Genomic DNA, 22,094 nt, shown 5'->3' with positions numbered 1-22,094 from the left:
GTTAAGTTTGTAGGCTGCCCACGTAGCCGGTGCACGCATTACGATGCTTTTATTTGACATTACGCGTCGCGCTAGTTACTGAAAAATCGGATCGTTCGACAGCCCTCGTTCAGTTAATCACCAGTTAAGAAACGCGGTCCAGAGTAATTGGTTTTATATAACGCGAGACACCCGTGCAGCAGCTTATAGACATACAATCAACCCATCGGAAATTAGCTTACATTTATAGAACAGCGAAAGCTATAAATCAATCGAAAGTAAATAACATTCCGTCACATTAATCGTTCGCTCTAATAACCACCTAAACAGAAACCCACCGTTTACCCTCGCGACAAGACGAACCAAAACACAAGCCTCGATACCAAAATCGAAACGAAATCTTTAAAAAAAACACCGTACAGACCACAACATTTTTACCCATCGCCGCCTCTCAAAAGCTTCTTCAATTATTCAACGGAAAGCACGCGAACTATCCAGTTGGAAAACAACTTTTAATCCGTCAGCCCGATAATATTCAAAAATATCGATTTCGCTGCATCATTCACGGAAACGCGGTACCGCCGAGCGCGACGTTGAAAATCGAGACCGGGCAACAATGCCGAAGCGCGCGATATTTCGTAAAAATCCAATCCCGGCCGAGCTCGGCGTCCCGAAAAAAAACGACGGAGAGAGGGAGCGCCCGTCTTTCTCTTTCCCGTGACTTCGCGGCGTCAAAGGGGAACGAAATATCGTTAAAACGTGGCCGACCGAGCTCGCGGCATCGGTCTTTCTCCTCGCGCCGCGCTCGCCGCGAGGGCCGCTCTCCTCGATTCCTCTGTTTGTCTATCCGTGAATTCATCCTGACTATCTGGGAACGGGATCGGCCGATCTGAATTTCAGATTCCCGGCGGTAAGTAATGTTCGCGCTTCGGAACGTATGATCTGTCAGCGCGCGGCGCTCGTAACGAACGTAATTTTTCGACCGTCCGCGACCTACCCCGGCTCGCCCGGGATGCGTTGCAATGGCGATGATAGATGGCGGCCGAGCAGACCCCCGCCTTTGTGGCCCGCGCGTTTCTCAATAAACCGGAATGAGTTACGAGCTGTTAAAGGGACTTTTCGTGGATTAACTCCTGCCGTGATCGACGGGATCGCCGGTTCAATTCTGTGGCTGGAGGAACTTTCTCCGGGCTCTGTGTTTCGAGACGAGTTTCTGGAGGTGCCGTTAGGTGATCATCGTTGTTAACGCTAGATTTAGGGGCGTTTATTGTGCACTTCGTTCTGATGGTTCTAGAAAACTGCATGTAGATCGCGAAAATTGTAGAGATTAGAATATTATAATAGGTGTTCGCGTAATTGCGTGAATCAAGAGACTTGATCTGTTACTATATAGTGTTTGAAATGTCCAGTATACGTTAAGTTGACGGGTTCCGTAAGTTTAGTGTTGTATGGTGGTGTTAGATTGATTTTGTGTAATGGTTTTGTATAGTTGCGAATCAGTCTAATGTTCAAGTTAAATCAGCTTTCGTTTGACCGAGTTCAGCTTAGAAAACCTATATCACACTGTTCGAAGCTTCAACTTTAATCGCATTTGAATTCGATAATATCATCAGAAGTCTTCCCAATCAGCAGAACACATCGTGACAACCCACATGAAAGATCAAATCAACCGACAACAAACTACTACCTCGAAATTTCCTTGTCAACGATGCAATTCCCGAAACGGCATTCCACGATTCCTTAAAACGATGAAGACGCCCGAGATTGACAAACCCGACGTGACAACCAGGTACAGTTACAGTTACGCAGCCGGCGCATTCGGCCGAAGGCGCACATACGTTACACAAGTAGATCAATTTCTCCGGTAACCAAGCTCTCGAGGCAGCACCCCGAAATATCCAGGTGTCGTTAGCCCGGGCCTTGGGCGTGCGTTTGCACGTGTCGAATGGCATTTACAAGAGGCGGAGTGCGTGCACGCCAACACCAATGCGACCGGTGCACATGAAATTCATGCATCGCGTACCGTTAGTCGACATTCATTGGCTTCTTCTTCATCTCCGCCTTCTAGCCGGTCTCCCTCTCTTCCTTTCTCTCATTCTTTCGCCACCTTTCAGTTTTTCTCTCTTTTTCGTGCATTCCCTCTTTCTCTTCCCATCGCCTCCTTTCAAATTCCTCTCTTTCCTCCTCTCTTTCATTCTCATCAATCACCTTTTCGATTTTCCTCTCTCCGTCTCTATTTAATTTTTATCTTTCCCGATCGTTCTCCTTTCCTCTCGATCAATGTCTGTCCTCTTCTCACCGCTACAATCTCTTTTTGGATTTTCTTCTCTCTCTCTCGTGTTACCTCTCATTTTTTTCTCTTTCTCTTTTCACCGTCCGCTTTCGTAATTTTCTTTCCTTTTCTCTCTCGTCTTTTCGATTTTTCTCTTTCCCTCTCCGTCCGGTTTTTATTCCGGACGGAGACCAACTGGTTGCCAATAAGAGAAACCTTCCACGCGCGACTCTTGTTGCTTCCATTTTCTTGCCGAGCGCCGGTTAGGCAGGCACGCTCAGTTATGTGGACTATAACGGAATCGGCGCTGGGTTAAATTTAACCTTGTTGCGCCCGGCAGTGACCCTGTTTCTGCGCCCTTTCCGGAATCCTTGCGGAATTTTTTAGCGACGGCCCGCCTGCGTTCGCCGCGGTGCAGCTCTACGGCCGCGGATCCTCGCGATAACGAGGATTCGTCGCTAATTAGCGGTTGCTGAAGTTCTTGCGGCTCGGTTTCCTTTGAACTCGGCGATCTATAGAGTGACTATGCCGTCGTTTATTAGATACGTGTTGCGCTCCTTGCAAAGCGACTCGTGTTTCGTTGAACTTGATATTTTTTGCGTGAGATATCCGCTGCTAAGCGACGTAACTTGGCGACTCTTGCAAATGAAGTCAAGTATGAATTATCGAGGGCAAATTGTACGTTTTTATTGTTAAAATTACATAAATATGGTTTCAGTTGTTCCGATAGTTAATTAATATTCATGTCTCTTCGCAATGGATCTTCGTATTGTAGAAGTTTGGAATTAGCTATGCATTGAAGTCTTCGTTTAATTAATTCCAGGACGAGCTACGTTAAAAGTTATGAAACTCTAGGAACAAATGTTCTTTTAACACGATTCTCAGACAAACATTGAAGTCCGCTCGATTCAGACAGCCGCCGTTACGAGGCTTGGATTTAAGGCTCGCTTATTTCAGATTATATTAGCTGTATGCGAAAGTTAGAGCATCAAAGTGAACGTCTCATCTCGTAACCCAGACGATTCGCCTCGCCACAGTGTTTCTCGTAAAAAAGAGTACGTAAAGTAGGTGTGCTTTATAGTTATGGAATCCAATTATTGTCGAACAGGCGGAGGAAGTTTACGGAACGGGGTAAACTTCTTGGATTAATTGACGTCATACTAATTATTTGATACTTAACACTTTGGGCGGCGTCAAATTTCATTTTACCGAGGGCTGCGTCGTGTTTAAGTTCGTTATGCGCCTTCGTTAAATGCTCCGTTATTAACGGAACTCTTACTATCGCGTTGTTGCGTTACTTTTAAAATATTTAGACTACATTCGGTCTACATTGTTGACGATGCAACGAAAGAAAAATTCAAATTACGATATAAAAGTCACGCAGGAAAGTAATGTAATACAATAATAGACATTTGAATTGCAAATTGTTCTAAAAAGCTTCCTACCTGCCTCGCGTTTACATGTCTTCGCCATTCGCTCACTATATTTACATATTTTATATCGCGTTATGTCATCCGCGTATTACAAAACAATTCCACGATATTTTACAGGTATCCTTACTTAATCAATTATTCGGACGTACACGCGTTTAACACTAATAAAGCTCAATGTCACTTTCTTCGTAGTAATGAGATGCAAACGATCGGTCAACGATTTCTAATTATTAGACAACGGAGCCGGTTGTTAACACGTCGAAGCAACTATAAAAACCGAATACCACGGACCTCTTTCGAGCAGAGACACTTCTAGCGATTTCATCTTAAAATATTCACGATCGTCCAGAGGACACGCACAGTTCTGCGTCAGGCAATCGAAATATTTAATACCAACGTCCCTGTCAAAATGAATCGTTTGAATTCTCTTATTTCGCAATGATCGATATCTTGGAAGTATTGAATATCCCAAATGACTGAAAATGATTAGGTTCACCTGAATATTCTAATGAACACTTCAAGAAGCCATAAAGAATTCTGTTTCATTTGCCATTCATTAAACATACCATAACTTCCTTGAAAATAAAGATAAATCTTCACTAGATATTTTAATGAATCTTAAAGAAACTACCCTACAATTATTAGATTTCCCACACATCCAAATTTTGCAGTAAGGAAAATAAAAGATCTAAGAAATGTTATAGCACTTCTCATTTTCGCTAGTACTATAAAAATTGCAGTTGCTGATAGATTACAAAAACATCTGGAGTGCCAAGGATTAATGAACTTCGTTCATTTGCCTCTCCATTCGCTAACTTGCACCTCTCCCAGATATTCTCCGCCTCGAACAAGCGAACGCGTCGCGAGTAGGAACCAGACTTTCCTAAAACTGACTTTTGTCTCTCGATCACTGTCCACGTGATCTATTTACCGTAGAACGCGGCGTCGAAAAAAAGGAGAGAGAAAAAAGAAAGAGCAGGAAAGGCACTTTTGCCGCGGACAAAACGTTTCCAATGGCCGCCATTGTGGCCGCGCTGTGTACAACGCTCGGCGGCCGTAACGGTATTGCCGCGGATCGAAGTACACTAGTCGGTTCTGTTCCATTTGATTTCATAACGATCCATCTTTTATTCGGCAACGGGAAGCTTGACAGGTAATTCTGCCGGTGATCGATGTTACATTGATACCGGGACGGTTTGTTGCTGACTGTGCACGTGTATCTGTACGCGTATCTGTCCTTCGAGGAGCGCGATATTCCATGGTAAACGACACGTTTCAAAAGGGAGAAAGAACGTGATTGACTTGTAATGAGTATTATTCACTCTGAATACTGTGTGCCTGAATACTCTTGCTGGATATTGATTGTTAATTATCTCGGTAATCGTATTAGGTTATTATTGTTCCGTATTGTCGTCGAACAGCGTTCATATCGTTCGTATTGCCGGCTTCTGTAGTGATTTCAAATGTAAAGTGAATTCGTGTGAATCTTTCGGCATCGTTTATGTGTAACTTTCATTGACCTACTTGTAAGTGCAACAGTTTTTAAGCTGGACGAACTAGAAACTGGTTTCTGTCCGTTTGACCCGTTGCCTTGGAATATCTTAGACTCGCGATTGGAATAGGATTTGAGGAATATGAATGTCACTGAATTGAATATTACGTTTTTATTAATTGTGATGCTTCCGAGTCAACGTAGACGTAAAGTGTAAAATTTTCCACTTTTTCTAATGAATGAATAATAAAATATCTGTTCTCTAATCTCTGAATCCTTATCGACGTATCCGTTAGTTTATATCTATAAATTTTTGTTTCGCAACAAAAGGCTTAGGAACTGGTTACACTTGATGTAATCTCGTTGATCCGGAACTTCTTCGTTAATTACACGTATCGAATGTAACGACCATCGAGGAATAAGTAATCGTAATCCTTGGAATTGAACGATCCATGCGTCGTTTACAATGAAATAATCGTAAACAGAGGAACTAAATCTTTTTTAACCCAAACGTTCTTTCAAAACGAATGAAAAATATTATTCGGTGTTCATGCGAGAGTTTATTCGATTGCGTTGGTGTGCGACCGTGATAAACTGTAAATAAAATGGCAGGGCACGTCGATTAACGCGCGCAGCCGTTATTGTGAAACCATAAGCTCAAATTAGAGCAACGTTCCAACGGGAAAACCATTTCGAAGCCCGGATTCATTTGAATTTCCCATTCAGAATTAATCCGTGAAATTTTACGACGCGCATTTTGAATTATCCTGTACACCGGCCAGCTGAAATACGAGCCGCATTTTTCCATACGCCGCGCAAACGCGCGCGCAATATGTTCCCTCCCCGGTAATACAAAATTTCGTCTAATACCAGCGCTGCTAAAAAATAACTCGGCAGTCCGAATAGCTGCGTGAGATATTACTCCATTACTTCTACGCTCCGTTTATTACATGGTTGTAACGTAACGCGGCGTAAAAGTAAGTCCGCCCCTGTTCCCCGCGGAACGACGCTCGTCTATGAATAACGTGAAGTAGAAATATAGAAAAATTATGAGATATAAATCTGCATAAAAACCGGAAGAGAACAGTTCTTGAAACAATGGTGAAATACGTGCGTGCAAATTAAGGGAATAATTAAAAGCGTAACGATAGTCCAACCACTTCTCACAATATCTCCCATTGCCAACAGAAGTCAACGTTTCTAATAACTTCAAACTATATATTCTACATATTTCAGTCAGAAAGGAGTGGAAGATATAGATACAATGTAATAAACAGAAACATCAACGCGAAAAGAGTTAAAAGCTTTCCAGAATTCTAAATAAAATGCAGGAAAGTGAACAACAGATTTCGAAACAATCGTGATCGATCATTTCGTAGAAACCTCGGCAATCAAGTTTTTTCCCGTGAGACGACATTCGCGTGTCCTCGAGCTGCCCGAAATTTATTCGAAAGAGTCTTCCCCGAGAGCGTACGAATCGAAAACATTTTGATCGTCGCGTGTATCGCCGGGACGTCCTCGAAACGGCGGGCACAGCTTTATCTCGGCAGGCGGCGCTGTTTAAATCCTAATAAATTGGTAAGCAAGAATGCTGTTTCCCCGATATCTAAGCCGTCGTAAACATTCGGGCATAATGTTTCCGCCGTGGCCGTGGCTCGTCCCGAAAAAATCGAGCTATAAATTAGTATCGCCGAATGAGACGGCCTGGCAGCGACGTTCCGTTAATAACGCCGGAGCCACGATACGCCGAGACATCTTTTCGGGGCCCGTTGAGGTCAAGGATGATGCGGTTTCCGGGGGAACCGGTTCTCATGAAAGGATCGCGGCTAAATTCGCCGGCTCGCGTGGCAATTCACTGGAACTGTTTGCAGTTCATCGCACCGCGCCTCCCTTCGTTACGCCGCTGGTTACGTGTAACCGTTCGATCGTGAGGATCGCCTTCTTCTTGTTCGTAAAAACGGGATTCGAACTGTTCGCGAGGCAGTAATTGTGTCTGAGGTTCGTCCAAAAAATTAGTGACGTAACTCGAGTAAGAACCCTGGAACGATCTTAATGTTCTCGATCGATCGAACAACCTTTACGATCTCTCTTCCTCTTGAGTATTACGGTATATTTTTTAGTTGTGCTTTTCTTGTAACTGTGGAATCGTATGTGTCGAGCGATGAGAATTTTAACGATAGATTTACGGACGTTTATTCTACAGTTTCATCGCACAGATCAACATCGACTGTGCTAAATGTTTGAAGAATTATCCGTCAGACGGGTGAATCTAGCGTTAGACGAAATTAATTACATTCTAGAACTCCTTGAAAATTGAACACTGAATCCCTTTAGCTACGAAATATCAAAAATACATTACACCTTCGTTACATCTAAAGAATCCTTGTCAACTTCCCAAAGGTTCCGAAAAAATGACAATTCGCACGCTCTCAAAATCTACCTTTCATAAAAAAAATCCGCTCCAATTAATAACAACCTCCACGATGCTTTGATCCCGAACGAACCCGCGTCGTTCCTCTGTCGGTCAGCTCGCGTTCCGCGCGATGCTAGGAAAGAGAGTCCTCGTCGGGGGTTAACGGCGGCAGTGCAGCGGACATAATTCAGCCAGCTCTGCAGAGAGATGCGGACATTATGTGTGTTCCGGGCATGATCACCGGCGGAACTGGAATTTCGAATTCAAGTCGGGATCGGCTCACCGTGGGAACCTCGGCTGGCTCCGGTTAGCTCTTTGACCGGTGACCTCCCGCGGCAAATTACGTAATGGCGATAAGCAAAGACGCATCTCGCCCCGTGACCCGGCGCGAATCGTTATATCGGCCGGCGGTGCCGCCATTATCCGGACGCGAGAGACGCGGCCGTGTCCTCCTTCGAACTCCTCCCGAATCTCATTTCAAGTTTGAATTGCCAGGGCGCGCGCAGCGGCGTCGCAGTTGTTAACGCGAGAGGAGCGTCGATTCGTGTTATTTTCGTCTTACGGAATTCGCCGCGCCTTATCCTATTACAGCGCAAGTTCGGCAACTGTAATATTCGATGCAAAATTAAATTAAGCCCGAACGGTGTTCAGTGTTTTTGACTATCTCCGAGAGGATTATTTAAGCTTCGTCGCCGAGTTCCGCGGAGTTTCGCCGGGACTTGCTGCGCGGGGAATTTGGAATTGTCGTAGTTGGCATCGGCGATTGGGAATTTTGCTCGTTCGCTGAATATTTCGCGCGAGTCGAGTAATTGTTTCATTGCTGTTCTAGTTTCGCGAAGGTAACCCTTTACGGACGAATGTCGGCGAGATGAAATTTCCGTGTTTGCAAGGCTAGATCGCGATGATTTCATTAGTCGAACTGCGAGAGATCGCGTTCCCTTTTTTCTATTAATTAGGCAATTGATGTGTTCACCTCCATCTATGAAGGTTCCCTCCATTTCAGTATAAATAACTATATACACTAACGACAAGAGTTTCCAAATTCTTCTTTAATAAAACATCGAGAACAGTAGTTACATTCTACATCTAAATCACTTACCATTACTACTCATCTTTAACCTTACACCACTCTCAAACAACATTAATTTCAAATTAATCTACAAACCTCTCGGAAACGTCCAAATCTAAACGGTCCAAGTCAGTCCCAAACATTGTCCTGCCATCCTACCATCCAGCATTCCAGCGACAAACTTACCATGAAGAGTCCCGTTCAAATCCTGCGCATCCAGGCAACTCATAGACAGCCATTCTCAAGCGGCAGACTTTCTTCCCAAGAACCTCCGAAACTCCGAGAACCAGTCAGTTCTTCCTAGGATCCATCGCTCCGCGATTCGAGCTCACGGATCATTACTCACGGCCGAGGGCCGTTATTAACATTCTCCGGGCGTTGGTCCGTTCCTTTCCCATCTGCCGGAAGAACCATAGCGACAACGGATGATGGATGTCACGGGGGATCGTCCGGGACCCCCTGGCAAATTGTCCGACGGTCTTGTTAGCCGTCGCGCGTAGAATTTCGCTGTTTTTGGCCCGATAATCGCGCAACGTCATCCTCCTTCTCCCCTGTTGCAAAACATTGTCCTGCAGTCCTGGGATACCGGGGATTTCTCGGTACACGCTGTAGACAGCCAACCCCTTAACGCGCAAGTTTTCCCGGCGTGCAATGCTATTAACACTGTGTCTACACGATGAGGCGAGTTTCGTTGTTGTGCACTTGATTAACAACATGCACGTTTCAACGCGTATTTTTCATTCTTCGACCTCTCGATGGAAAGCTGTTCGTTTGTACGGGAGAAAGTGAATTGGGCATTCAGGGTAATTAATTGTATAATTATACTAATTATACGAATACAATAGTTAACCCTAGATTTACTCGTAATAATTCAATTATACGAATGGATATTGCAATACAATTTCGAAGCTGCAACTCTCTTCGTCTATAAGAACACGTGGTTTTCTAGAATCAATAGACATTAAGATAATTGCAATATCATCTTATTATTGTACGTACAATGTACTTCATATGATATCGATTACTATGTTATTTTTACGCTATATGTTATTTACATTTGCTCACCGTATTAACCATTATATTGCACGTGGCACGTACGTTCCTAAATGTATCCTTTCGGCGTCAGTCTTCTCATCCAACTAATTTCCAAGCGATTCGAAACGGTCAGCCGCGGTAATCAACGTGTTAATAACCAATTTCCGTTAATTGCCAATCCGTCGGGATCGTATATGCAACGGTTAGCCGTTGGAGCGTTAAAAGGCTGCGGCGAGAGAAAGGAGCAACGAAGAGATAGACGCAGGAAGATGCTGCGGGCGCGTCCTCAAAGCTGGAATGCCGCAGGCGTTCGTGTAGGTTCCATGTTGGTAGCCTGCTCTAGCGCCCCAACGGCTCCTCGTTATTCGTCCTGGCCGTGTTGTACGAGGGGAATCCTGTTTGTCCGACTATCTGTCCGCTATCAACTGGCCGCAACTTCCCAGCGACATTGTTTCGGTTTACTTTTCCGGGTCGGTTCGGATGTTCCGAGCTTTGATAGTCCGGGCTGAAGTTTGTAGACACGGTTAGGGGATGACTGATATTTCATGATACTGGCTTGAGGATTGCCGGATGATTTTCGCTGGAATAAGATGGTTCTTTGATTTATATTTCTTGTATTCATATTCTCAGCTATTACTGCAAATGCAAATATATTTATATAATTTTTAATTCGCAGTCAATTGAAAATTGCATTGTAGTTCTTAACGTTGAGAGCTTGGGAACCTTGGACAGTTAAATATTTAAAGATAGAAATTTCAGAGTGCAATTGATTTAAACTTATTAGAGTTTTAAAATTGACATTTTTGAGGTTTTAGTGTTTAAGCTTGAATGTAACGTCGTTGAGTGCTTATAAAATTTCTAAAATTAGGAAGATTTTGGCGTATGAGATTTCGAACGTTTGCATTGCAAGTTAAACGATGCCTGCTAACTGCAATTGCAAATAGGCGAACACTCGGTAGGCTCGCAAGAACGTAAACTGCATTCCACGATCGAAGGTTGACTGCTGCTCGTGTGGAGGAAACGAATTCGTTAATGACGTAATCAGATTAGCTCATACTCGTTAACACTTGCCAATACGGGCGAGTATTGATCAAGGCCTTCGCCAAGACGCGCCCGATGCGTTCGGATTCGAAACGGCGCAGTTTCAATTGCGTGGATTACTATTTTTATAGTACCGATCACGCTTCGAACAGCTGGATTATGTTCCCTCGAAGTATTATTTATCATTCCGCGCAATTTGCCTTTTTTCTTTAGTCATCTTGTACTTCTGTGGCACGCGGAACGTACGCAGACGGGTTTCGTGTTGGATTAAAGTGATAAATTGCGCTTACATTCGCCAGCAACATAATTGTACTTGCTGATAAATCTTCCTGATGCATAACAGTAGCTCGCGCAATGAATTCCTCGCAATGAAATCTTCTCGGGTCAATGATAAGTCACAAATCCGTCTTACACGTGACTCTCGAACTACATAAACCCTTCTAGCAACAAATATCTCTAAATTCAGAATATCCAAAACCACCGACAAACCACTAACTAACAAAAAACGAAGCTTTTGTTCCATCACCGTTCAAAATCAGCGTGAACGTGTCAACAATTAAATCTCCCAGATCCCTCCACCATTCCGAACCCATGCTGAATCTCGTCAAAACCGGTATCAAAAACTCTCACGCCATTTGCCAGCAAAACAATTAAACAACAGAAATTCGCGACAAACACCCAAAACTACCTTCACCCAAAAACTGAACAAAAGAACCTACAATTAAAATTCGCCGGATGTTTCGACGAAACTACAACGTCGTTTTCCTGTTGCAGAACATCCTGGACAAGTTCAATCCGGGAGCGAGGCAGCTGATCAATGCCGGCAAAGCATATTTGAAGGCCCTCCACGGTGAGTGAATTAAATTGATTCTTTAAGGGAGGGCGTGGTGGGGCGTGCGGCGGACAAAAAGAGGGACCGGCCTCGCTCGCGAGACAAATAGCGATAGCCCGGCGTTAAGGATGATTCTCCGAGAGGGCTCGAGAGGGCGGGGGGCGGGGGTTAAAATGAAGAAAGAAAGAACAAACGAGCCCGGAGTGAGCTTTACGCCGTCTCCTGGGTCCTGTTTCAGGATCGAATTGCCAGCTCGTCAGAATTGCACACTGGAGGGGTGTCACGGCTTCTATTTCATTCTTTCCTCGCGCGTTCCCCGCCGTTCGCCTGTCACCAGCCTCTCTTTCCTCCCCCTTTTCTTCCCTCTCGCCGGTTTATTTCTCTTTTTCGGTTCGTTTCGACCTCTCCGACTCGGCTGCGATCGATCGCTCTCTCTCCCTTCGTTTTTCGGATTTCTCTTCCGCCGTTCCTCTCTTTTTTCCCTCCGTTCTCCCCGTCGGATCAGCGCCGCCCGTCTCTCTCCGCGGGATGCGTAAACAGGCTTTATCTCGACTGCTCCTCGGCTGCTCATTCAATCGAGCCGCGTTCGAGTGTTCCCGTTTTTTCCGAGACTTCCCGGCGAACGAACGAAATTATACGCTGAATTTCGAGGCGGTTTTCAGCGGCGCGCGAGTCAAGTGCGCGCCTGCCTCGCGGAACGTACCGCGCGCCGCTTTTGTTTCTCGTTTTGCGGCGCGAGGAAATTTTGGGGTTTGATCCGACGAGGGGAGCGACGGATTTCGGAACGCGGGATGAGGCGAGTGTTCGTTTCGTTCGGTGCGAATCGACGCTGGTGTATTAGGAGCTTCCATTGGCGCCGGAAATTTTGAAGTTTCATTTATCGACAGGGATCGTAGGGTTCTTTAACGCATAATTTAGTCATTATCTCTTTGGTTGTGCATTTACGCTGGTGTTAGGAACTTCACCTCTACATGCATTTCGAAATTTGATCTCGCAATTGTTCGAGCTGCAAAGATAGTTCGATAAAGACTCGTGAAATGAGTAAGTATATATATTTATGAAGTAATAACACGGTTGAAGGGTTAAGGACAGATGAAATAAAATTCAAGTTCTCTCACGGTTTCGCTAAATCGAAACTAGAATAAAACGGCGCTCGTTTCTGCAAAACAGTTCGCGTTATATCACCCCGCGGACTTTTATACGCTATAAAAGCGTGAAGTTCCTCGTTCGCTCCCGGCTCTGGATCATAAATCGCCGATAGATGGAATCTAATCTGCCGCGAAAAAATCCTTCTGACACGTTACATCATAACAGATGTTAACGTCGTGTCCGGCGCGACTCGCACTGTGGATGACTCGATTTTCCACGCTTCACGGTCGAATTCTCCCGTCGCGGCCCCCATTTCCTTTTTTATTCCCTTCCCCTCCTTTCACCGAGACCGCGATGATCGATCATTTTCGCGAATTAACCTACTGGCCTTGAAAGGATCCCGCGACGAAGAGAAAGACGCTCGCCCTCGCTTCGAAATTGATTTCCCCGCCTGCCTGAGCGAGATTAATACGTATCAAACGAGAAGCTTGCGTTCGTTTTAATCGTAGTCGAAGAAACATAACTTCATTCACTTAATCAACATTACAAACATTTAAAACTACAAGATTCGATATTCAATATTAAATTTTACATAATCCATTGATACACGAGCCATCGACACATTGAAACCTCCATATCTAATTACACGTAGACGAAGGATATACCGTAAATGAATTACAGCAAACCTCGTCAACGTCTCGTTAGGTAATAAATATATCCGGTTAAAAGAGCTTCCAAATGAAATCAGCGAATCGCGTCTCGAAACTGATTAGCATCGACGCTTCTAATAATTCAAATTAATTTCTGATTAGGCGCACAATCGAGCCGTGTTAATCATAGATAAACCGCGTTAATCCGGAAGCCGGCGCGCCTCGCGTGCCCAGATGTAACGGACACACTTCCTCCTCCGAGTTAATCGAGCCTGACCGCTCTTATCTCATCTGGCGATCCGATTTCTTCGTTTATCTCGTGGACGATACGGGATTTCACGGCGCGCTATCGCGGGAGAAGTTTCTCCTCGAAAAATGAAACGCCCCGCCGGTCTTTATTCAAGGATATTTACGCACATCCCGGGGAAAGAAAGTTGCAGTTCCCCTCCCGGCGGCCTTTGCGCTCGCCTCTCGAAACTTCCCGCCGGTTAATCTAATTTTTATCGAACCCCGGCAACTTTCCCCTTTTGTCCCAGAAATTCGCCGCGCTCGACGGCGACTCGCCACCTTGGCCTTGCCTTTCGTTCCGCCGTTGGCCCCCGCCGCCGCCGTTATCGCCGAACTTCTCCCGTCGTCTCGGATACTTCGTTGTCCTCGCTCGAGCATGGAAAGCCATCGAGGATCGTTGTATCGTAGAAAAAAGAAACGCGAATTCCCCGGCGTTCGAGTAATGAAGAGGAATTAAGATGCTATCTGCCGAAACCAATTTAGCCGATGCTCATTTGTATCTCCGCCGAAGAATCCTTTCAACGCGCAGCTTAAAAGCAACGCAAATCGCGAACGTATCAATCTTCCCCGACAGTTCGCAACGTTTACACCGGTTCCCTGTAAATCTCCGACCGCAGCAGTGCTCGGGAAAAAGCTAGAAAGCCATCGCAAAGGCTCAAACTCGGCTGGACCAAGAATTTGTCCCGTGATTCACTGGGTCGGTTTCGGGATGGGTGTAACCAGCGAAACCGGCTACACTGCATTACGAGCCTATCAAAGGCAGGAAGAATTATCTTGGTCATCCTCTATTTTTTGCTTGGCGCACTCTTTTTGATTTCTTCCACTCCCTCCATTGTTCCCCACCTTTATCTTTCTTTTTTGTTCTCTATATCTCTCTCTTCCTTCTCTCTATCTCCTTTTCCTTTAATTACTTATTTATCTCCCATCCTCCTTATTTAATTCTTTCTCCGTCTCTGGTCCTTCCACTCTGTTTATAATATTTCTCTCTTCCACGCGAATCGCAGTCTATTACGCCTGATAACGGTACGTCAGCCCAGAGGAAAATCGTTATGGCGGGGTTGCAACGGTGAACCGAGAGGGAACGGGAACGGACCCCAGGCGAATTCGAGCCAGCTGGAAAGCTCCGACTCGTAAGCGGAGCTTAAATCTGGCTTTGTCACGGTGAAAGCGCACACGTGGAACCGTGAGGTGATGCTTGCACCCTGGGCAAAGAGGGCGGCGCGCTCGGGGATCTCGGCGGAGCCGCGGCGCCGGGGACGGGGGCGAGGAATGTCTATGGCGTTTCCGAGCGATCGCGAACGCCGTTTCCGACCGGGTGAAAGTGAACGGGGGGCGGCCGATGCGTGTGAGCATAGGATTAGCGAAGGGAGACGCGTGCACGAAGACCGACAGAGCCAGACCCGGTGAAACGTGCGAGGACAAAGAGAGGAGCGAGCCTCTCGCTGGAGGGAAACAGGTGGAGCGTCGAATAAAAAGGACCACCTGTACATGCGAAGCCGTGGAAGGGGTTGGGTTAAGTTAGGAAGTTGCGGATGACGGCGGAGCTAGAAGAGGGAGGGGCGGAGGATATTGGGAATTTGAATTATTGGGAGACTCTACTTTTTCGGGTGCAGTTGAGGGTGTGGCTCGGGCGTTTTATGTGGGAGGTTTGAGGGTGAGTGTGACAAAGGTTAATATTAGAATTATAGTTGGAACGATTGATTTCGATTCTTTTGTTTTGAATTGAGATGCTGAAAGCATTCGATGTTGGAAGTGATGTTGAGTGTAGTTTCTTGGATGGTAAGAGAGATTGTTAGGGTTTGGTTAAAATATTTTTTATCGAAGATTGACGTTTAGAGTAAATGTGTGGTTATGGTGGTGATGTTTTCTTTTGGGGAGTTGTCGTAGATAACGTGTAATCGACGCACCTGTAGAATGATTCACAAGATAAGCTGTGAGATTTGTCGACTGATCTAAGAGTCTGTTTGTCTGCGCTCAATAGAAAATGATAAACGCGAATGAAGGACAGAGTATACTGTCAATAAATGCTGAAAGAGAAGAAAAGAACATACGAAACAGGAAAGATATACAGCTGTCCAAGAGGAAGAGGATTCGAATAAAGAATACTTCTGGTCACAGGGGTAGAAGAAAAACAGAAACCAGCGAGGAAATGCTTATTCGCTGTTTATAATGCTCGCGGGTGCCTTATAGGGGAACACCGTTGGATACCGTGGAAACCAAACAAAGACGAAGTTTGCGCAATAAAAATAGTCTTTCTCGCCGGTGGGAACGGAAAAAAGTGACGCGACGCGGTAAACTCGAATATCAGGATTAAAATAGAAGCTGTACGAGCGAGGATTATAAACGTGAATGCCGTTTCGAAGACGAACGACACGGGAAATTTGCCGTTTCTCTGTTTCTCCGGCAGTTTTTGTAAGTAGCAGCGGTTTGCTCGAATATAAAACGAGTTATTCTAACTCGTAAATTCGACGGCGCGACGCGCACCTACGCGCCCTTCCTCCTCGAGCGCAACAATGGAGTGCGAGCTTTCGTGTTTCACGCGTCTGAAACTAATCCACGACACTTTCTGTCCTTCTTAGCAGGCCGCCCGTAAATATCTTCCTTAAACGCTTCCTTTCCTCCCGTATTTACTCGGTAAACACACCTAATAAATTCTCGTTGCACTCGTCATGCCTCTGCAAATATACGTTCCGCCGTGGAACCCCCTCCGCCCGCCTGGAAAGTTTATATCGTCTCGCGATCTACGAGGCACACACGCGATGCTCTCTTGCCCGTGGCCCGCGTTAGATATTTTATTTTTTTTTAGATAACATAGAAATTGAAGTTTATTCGAATATTGTGCCGTTGTTTCGGTAAATAGGCATGAATTATTCGGGCCCATTAACCCTTTGCACTCGACAATATTTTCCATTAAAAATATTCATTACTTTCCGACTGCAAAGGGTTAATATTATTATTATTAAGAGTTCATAAATGCAGACTGTTTAACCCTCTGACGAGAACTTTTCAATCTTTTAAAACCGTTTGCTATACAAACTTTAATTATATATAGAAATCTTAAATATCAGAAAAAGAGGAAAGCAAGCATCGATCTCTCATTACTTGAAGAATGAAATTATTCCTTCGCAGCTGTCAAGTTCGGATATGATTTCAAGTCGTGATTACAGTGGTATTCAAAGGGAAATGTTAACGAGTAAAGAATTATTAGAATACACGGGGACGAATGATTCGAATGAATAAAAATTGCTCGAAAGAACACGAGTTACGAAAGGAGGCTGATAATCTTGAAAGACGTTCTCTTTATATTCGTGGAATATAATTAATTTGTTTATGCAACGAGGAAATCAGTATCTCTTACACTGACGTAGTTATGTAAGGCTCCCGACTTTCCACGAAAATATAAATTCCCGAGAAGCGAAAAAAATCTCTTAGCTCGTCAGGGTAGACGTTCTCCTATTGGCCAGTAAAAAATTAATTCCTAATCGCGTTACGTTTCCCTTCAGAGATGCCCTCGCGGCCCAACTCCCCGGGAAACTTAAATGCTTCCTTTGCCGAGGCTTTTCGAAGTTCGCGACTTTTTCAACGTTTGGCTTTAATCGCGGCTGGGCGCCGGGGTAGGAAACTTTCTAATTTTGTCCTCTGTACGGCATTAAAAATTTCATTAACCCTTCTTAAGCGTTATGGGTATTTTTCAAGGATAACTTTGATCTTTATCCCTCTATTCATTTCCATCTTTTAACGTCGCAATTGCTTTTCTATATTTACTTTAATTTCCTGTATTTACTTTAAATTCTTGAGTAATTATACGATCTATTAATTAATCTCTGAATACGTGCAAGAATTTTCAGTATTTCTTCCATGATTCTAACATTTTTAAATATTCTCCGTTCGCTCGAACGAAACGGATTTTACATCGACGTATTTATCTCTATTTTCCGGCGCTACGGTGTTACGTTCATTTAGAATTTCATTCTTTTCCCGCTATTTATATGAATTTCTCGATTCTCTGTAGCGCGTTATAAAATTCGTTTTATCGTCATATTTCTGCTGCACGTTATATAACTCACGGCAACAATGGAGCAAGAATGCGTTTAATGCCGACTTGAATTACATCCCGGGTTAATCGACCTCGCGGACGTAGCATTGCGAGAATGCAATGAATTATGCAAAACGCATGTTAGGCACTTGGCAACCGGTGACCCCGTTCCGTAATTCATAAAATCGTAATTCGCGAAATTCCCCTGTCGTGTACAATCCTTAAATTCTCTCTGGCCGTAGAAGATATAGAATCCGCTGTCCCTTACGCTGTCTCGTATGAAATTTAATCGCTCCGGTTTAATTGCCTACCGTTCCACTGTAACCGAGAATATTCCACTAACGTGGAATTTGCATTTTTACTTACTACCTTTAAAATCTCCAAGTATCATACAATTCAGTTCCATTCCCAATTATATCTAGATTTTCTAAACTAATCGAAAAATTTCCATAATTCTAACCTTCCATTCCTCATACTCCCTCTGCATTAAATTAGTCAAAACAACCCCCTCGCTACTTCCCTCCCAATTAGCCATCGTATCGACATAAAATCTAACGAATCCAAACAACTCCTCGCATCGCATTCATTTAGCAAAACACGATTAATTCAACAAAATCCCTTCTCCCACGCCAACTCCCCGAAACTCCGCAATTTCAGAAACACGCGAAAAGGACCAAAACGAAAGAACAATTCGCCGATGACTTTCTCAGGTCGCTGACTTATTCATCGCGTCGCGCGGGCCGCGCGTCTGCACTTTCCCAGCGTCTCGGGGAGCACGCGTTCCGCGCTATTGCGATAAATTATGCAGAACGCGGAGGAACCATTCCGCGGCGGGCTCGTTCCGCAGCCTCTTAATTCCCGAAATTCCGCGGCCCCGCGGAGGAACGTCGCGCGCAAGACGCGGAGGAACGCGGACGGAACAGTCGGCCGCAGTTCTAATTAAGTTCTTCGAGCCGTGACTCTTTTTCGTCCCGTGGCCGACTCGCGAATCCGATTCGCTCGTTTTTCAGCGACCCCTCCGCGCGGATCTCCGTCCGGGAAATCAACAGACGCTTCTTGCGACCGGCGATATTTCTGCCGGGAGCATTAATTAGAGAGCATTTTGTCGGGAAGCAATTTATGCAGCCATCGATCTCGCCGGGGGCTGTAAAAAGGGACCTACGAATCACTCGGCTTCCCCCTGCTCCGTATTAGGGAGGGAAGAAATCGTTTTGACGGGTTCATAAATCCAGCTATGAATCAGTTAGTCCGCGGATGCGCTCGCCGATGTGTATTCATTTCTATTCATTGCCGCGCCGGATCTTCTTTTTCGCGTGTTAACCTGAGATCCCGCCGGACGTGAATTATTGCTAAACACAGCTGCCGTATAAACTAACTGATTGGAGATCGTGTAGGATCGCTTGTCGCATGAATATTTAGATAAGATCGATCGCCGGCCGATCTCGTTGAATTGATTATCGAGCACTTATCGAATACAATTAACCGAGCGTGTTCTCGCCGATGAAAAATTTCTTACTTCTCAATCGCAGTTCATTCGACAATCATCAATTACACGGGCAATTCCTTTTCTACATTCCAACAATACAATCCTTTAACAAAACTTAATGAAAACCTTTCATCAATTCTTCCATCCACTTAACCAGCCCTCTAAAGTCTCACTTGAAATATTCAATACTATCCAATTAGATGTAGACCCTTTGAAATCAATTTACCAAGGAGTCACACAAATTAGAGAACAAAGCTTTCAATATTTCACCTATTCATGCAGTATACGAAAGTACAATTTTCCTGTATCAAATCATCCAACGCCTCGCCTCTCGAGTGCAAGGGGTTGATGGTAGCTCCACGCCATCTTCCATCAGCTAATTCGAAAGAAATCCGCTTGCACGTAAGCAACGGATCTCCTGTAGCGTTCCCCGAACTTTCTTTCCTCCGGCAGGCGGCGATGAAGCGTCCTGAGGGAAGGAGGGCAAAGCGGATCGCCAGTGTATCAGCCAGAGTAGCAGAGGCAGCTGCAGGACGCAAGCGTCCCAGCTCGCATGGGGCTCTCGAATCCAATTGCGCCCTTTGAATCCTGCATCTCCTCTTTGTCCCCGAGTTTTCGTCCTCACGGAATTAATTCGTTCCGTTCCTTCCTCTTCCAGTCGGAAGGAACTTGAAGATAGAGGAGGCAGCTAACCTCCCGCCCTCTTTGTCCCGCACGGCAGCCCGTAGCCTCTCGAGCCTCTCCTCCACGCCATTACGCCGCGTTTCTGTGGAATCCAAGGCGGAGCAGTCGACGACAATTTCTAACGAGTCGTCGAGCTACTTTGAGGGCCCTCCGACCCTGCCTCCTCGAACTCGCGATCATCCGCCGATCCGTTAGCCGGTCTATTCGCGAGCAGCGCCGCTATTCATCGCGGCAATATTTTCCATTCGCGATCGGATATCCGCGCGTGTAGGATGCGTTTAACGAGCTAATTAAATTCTTTGAGGCTGCTCGGGACACGGTGCTCCTAGAGATGATCCGGGGTCGCTCGGTTTTGAACTTTCGGCTCGATCGATGGGATGCAGGTAATTGGACGTGAGAATTTCGGAAGGAAATTTCAACGAATTTTGAAGCGGATCTCGGTGCTGATTTTTGAATTTTATTAGCGCATTATCGTTAATTATTTTCTTACCGCTGGGAAAATTTGGGGGAAATTGTTGCGTGAATCGGTCGTGCTAAGTTTCGAAGATGGTCTTAGGTTTTGGAGATTGTATATTGGTTTTTGGGTTCTTTGGAATTTTGAGTATTTAGTTTTATTGATTATTCAGTAGAATGTTGAATATTCACAGAATATTCTAGGCGGTGTTCTTTGGTAACACGAAATCGTTGACAAGAAGTGTGCAAACTAACGAGTGATCCGTTTTACAGTCGAGAACATTGTCCATTAGCCAGTATGCAATACGTTCCGCTGTATTAGATACATTTCGTAAAACGGGTAAAAATCCTTTCTCCCACTTACGTCGCCATTATCGTAGCACGCAGGGACGCTGCTAAAAGTCTGAAATACCGTCGCACAATAGCGGCGTGCTGGTCCAGTGGCAGTTAACGTTCTAACGACTCACTCGTCGCGAGTCATAGCACTTTCACGTTCAAAAGGGTGAAAGAACCTTCCTACCAGGGTTCGCCATCTTTGACATAAATATGCAACATCTTCAGCAGCTCAGAAGAGCATTAGGAAGCAACGTGTTCAGAAGGTGTAGCTTAAACCTACCACAGAAATATTAATTAACGAGAACCAAGGACAAACTGCAGCTAAATTCAAGCATCACGAACTGACATTTCAATTTCAAACATCCCACCACTGAATTCTTCAGATTCACGATTAAAATAATTCCAAACACGATATAAATCATACTAGTTCCACTCAATCTAAAACTGAAATCCTCATTCCTTAAAATTAATCAAACCAATTCGATTCGCATCGCGTTAAAACTCATTTCGATCACAATCCACCAATCCAGCACATCGAAGAAAGTAAGATCGAAATAAATGAAATGGATATCTCCTCCACACGTTTCCATTTCACTCGCGTGGCATCTCTTTGAAGTCCCGCGCCTTGACCCTCGATACCATAGAACTCCTCCTCTCATTCTACGCATTCTCCGACTTCGTCGAACTGCTCCCCTCGCCTGCCCCGTCGGTTCGAGGCAGACGTGAAAAGACATCATCCACACGGTACATCGCGAACCATCATCGCGTACCTCAGGAACATCCGAACCCACCCTCTCCGCGGTGTATTATTCGGCCGGAATAAAGGAAGAAGGTGCGAGGGAACGGAGAGCGTAGACAATGCTCGCCGCAGTCTCATCCTCCGCTATTCAGAGATCGGAAAATTGCGTCTGGTAGGCTGTCCGCAAGGGGTAACACGGCCAGCCAGGTGGATGTCAGCCGCAGATACAACTGTTAACACCGGGAACACCGAAACCGTAATTACCGCGTCCCGTAAAACAGCGAAACCGACTTTTCTATCTTGCCGCGGCTGGCCTCTCGATTCTCCGAGCCCCTCGCCCGCCCGACCCCCGGGCTCGACGTGCCTTTTTTCCCTCTTCCCGCGGGTCTAGCCTCGGTACACGCCACGATTTCCCGACTCGGCGTTTTACGCCGTTGTACACGCTAACCCCCCCGGCTACAGCACACACGGGCCGGACAAAAAAATTGTAGGCTGGTCATTTGGGGTGCGGCGAGCCGCGCCGTTACCTACGGATCCGGCAGCCCGAGCTGAATGGTTTCGCACTTTGATCGGCGGACCGGCCGCTGAGATAAATGGGATTCGGGTAATTTTTTCGCGACGAAAGGAGGTTGCGCGCATTTCGCGCGTGCAATGTTTTCTTTGGCTGCGATGCCTTTCTTCTTTGAACTGGGCGCATGTTTTAACCCTTTGCACTCGATAGGCGACTCCCAGTCGACGGATGATTTTATACAGTGAAATTATAAACT

At 45.4% G+C, this 22,094-nt stretch overlaps 1 protein-coding gene across 1 annotated transcript in view; it reads left to right on the top strand.

The window, feature by feature from the left end:
• Positions 1–22,094, top strand: part of IRSp53 (Insulin receptor substrate 53 kDa) — a 219,873-nt gene that overhangs the window by 77,105 nt on the left and 120,674 nt on the right. Inside the window, exon 3 of the mRNA XM_076373565.1 lies at positions 11,509–11,584. Within this exon, the coding sequence (XP_076229680.1) occupies positions 11,509–11,584 (76 nt within the window). The remainder of the gene's footprint in view (positions 1–11,508; positions 11,585–22,094) is intronic.

This window comes from Nomia melanderi, chromosome 14 (genome assembly GCF_051020985.1).
Source record: "Nomia melanderi isolate GNS246 chromosome 14, iyNomMela1, whole genome shotgun sequence".
Lineage (NCBI taxonomy): Eukaryota > Metazoa > Arthropoda > Insecta > Hymenoptera > Halictidae > Nomia > Nomia melanderi.
The sequence above is the reverse complement of the archived record's forward strand: the minus strand, read 5'-3'. Positions and strand labels throughout refer to the sequence as shown.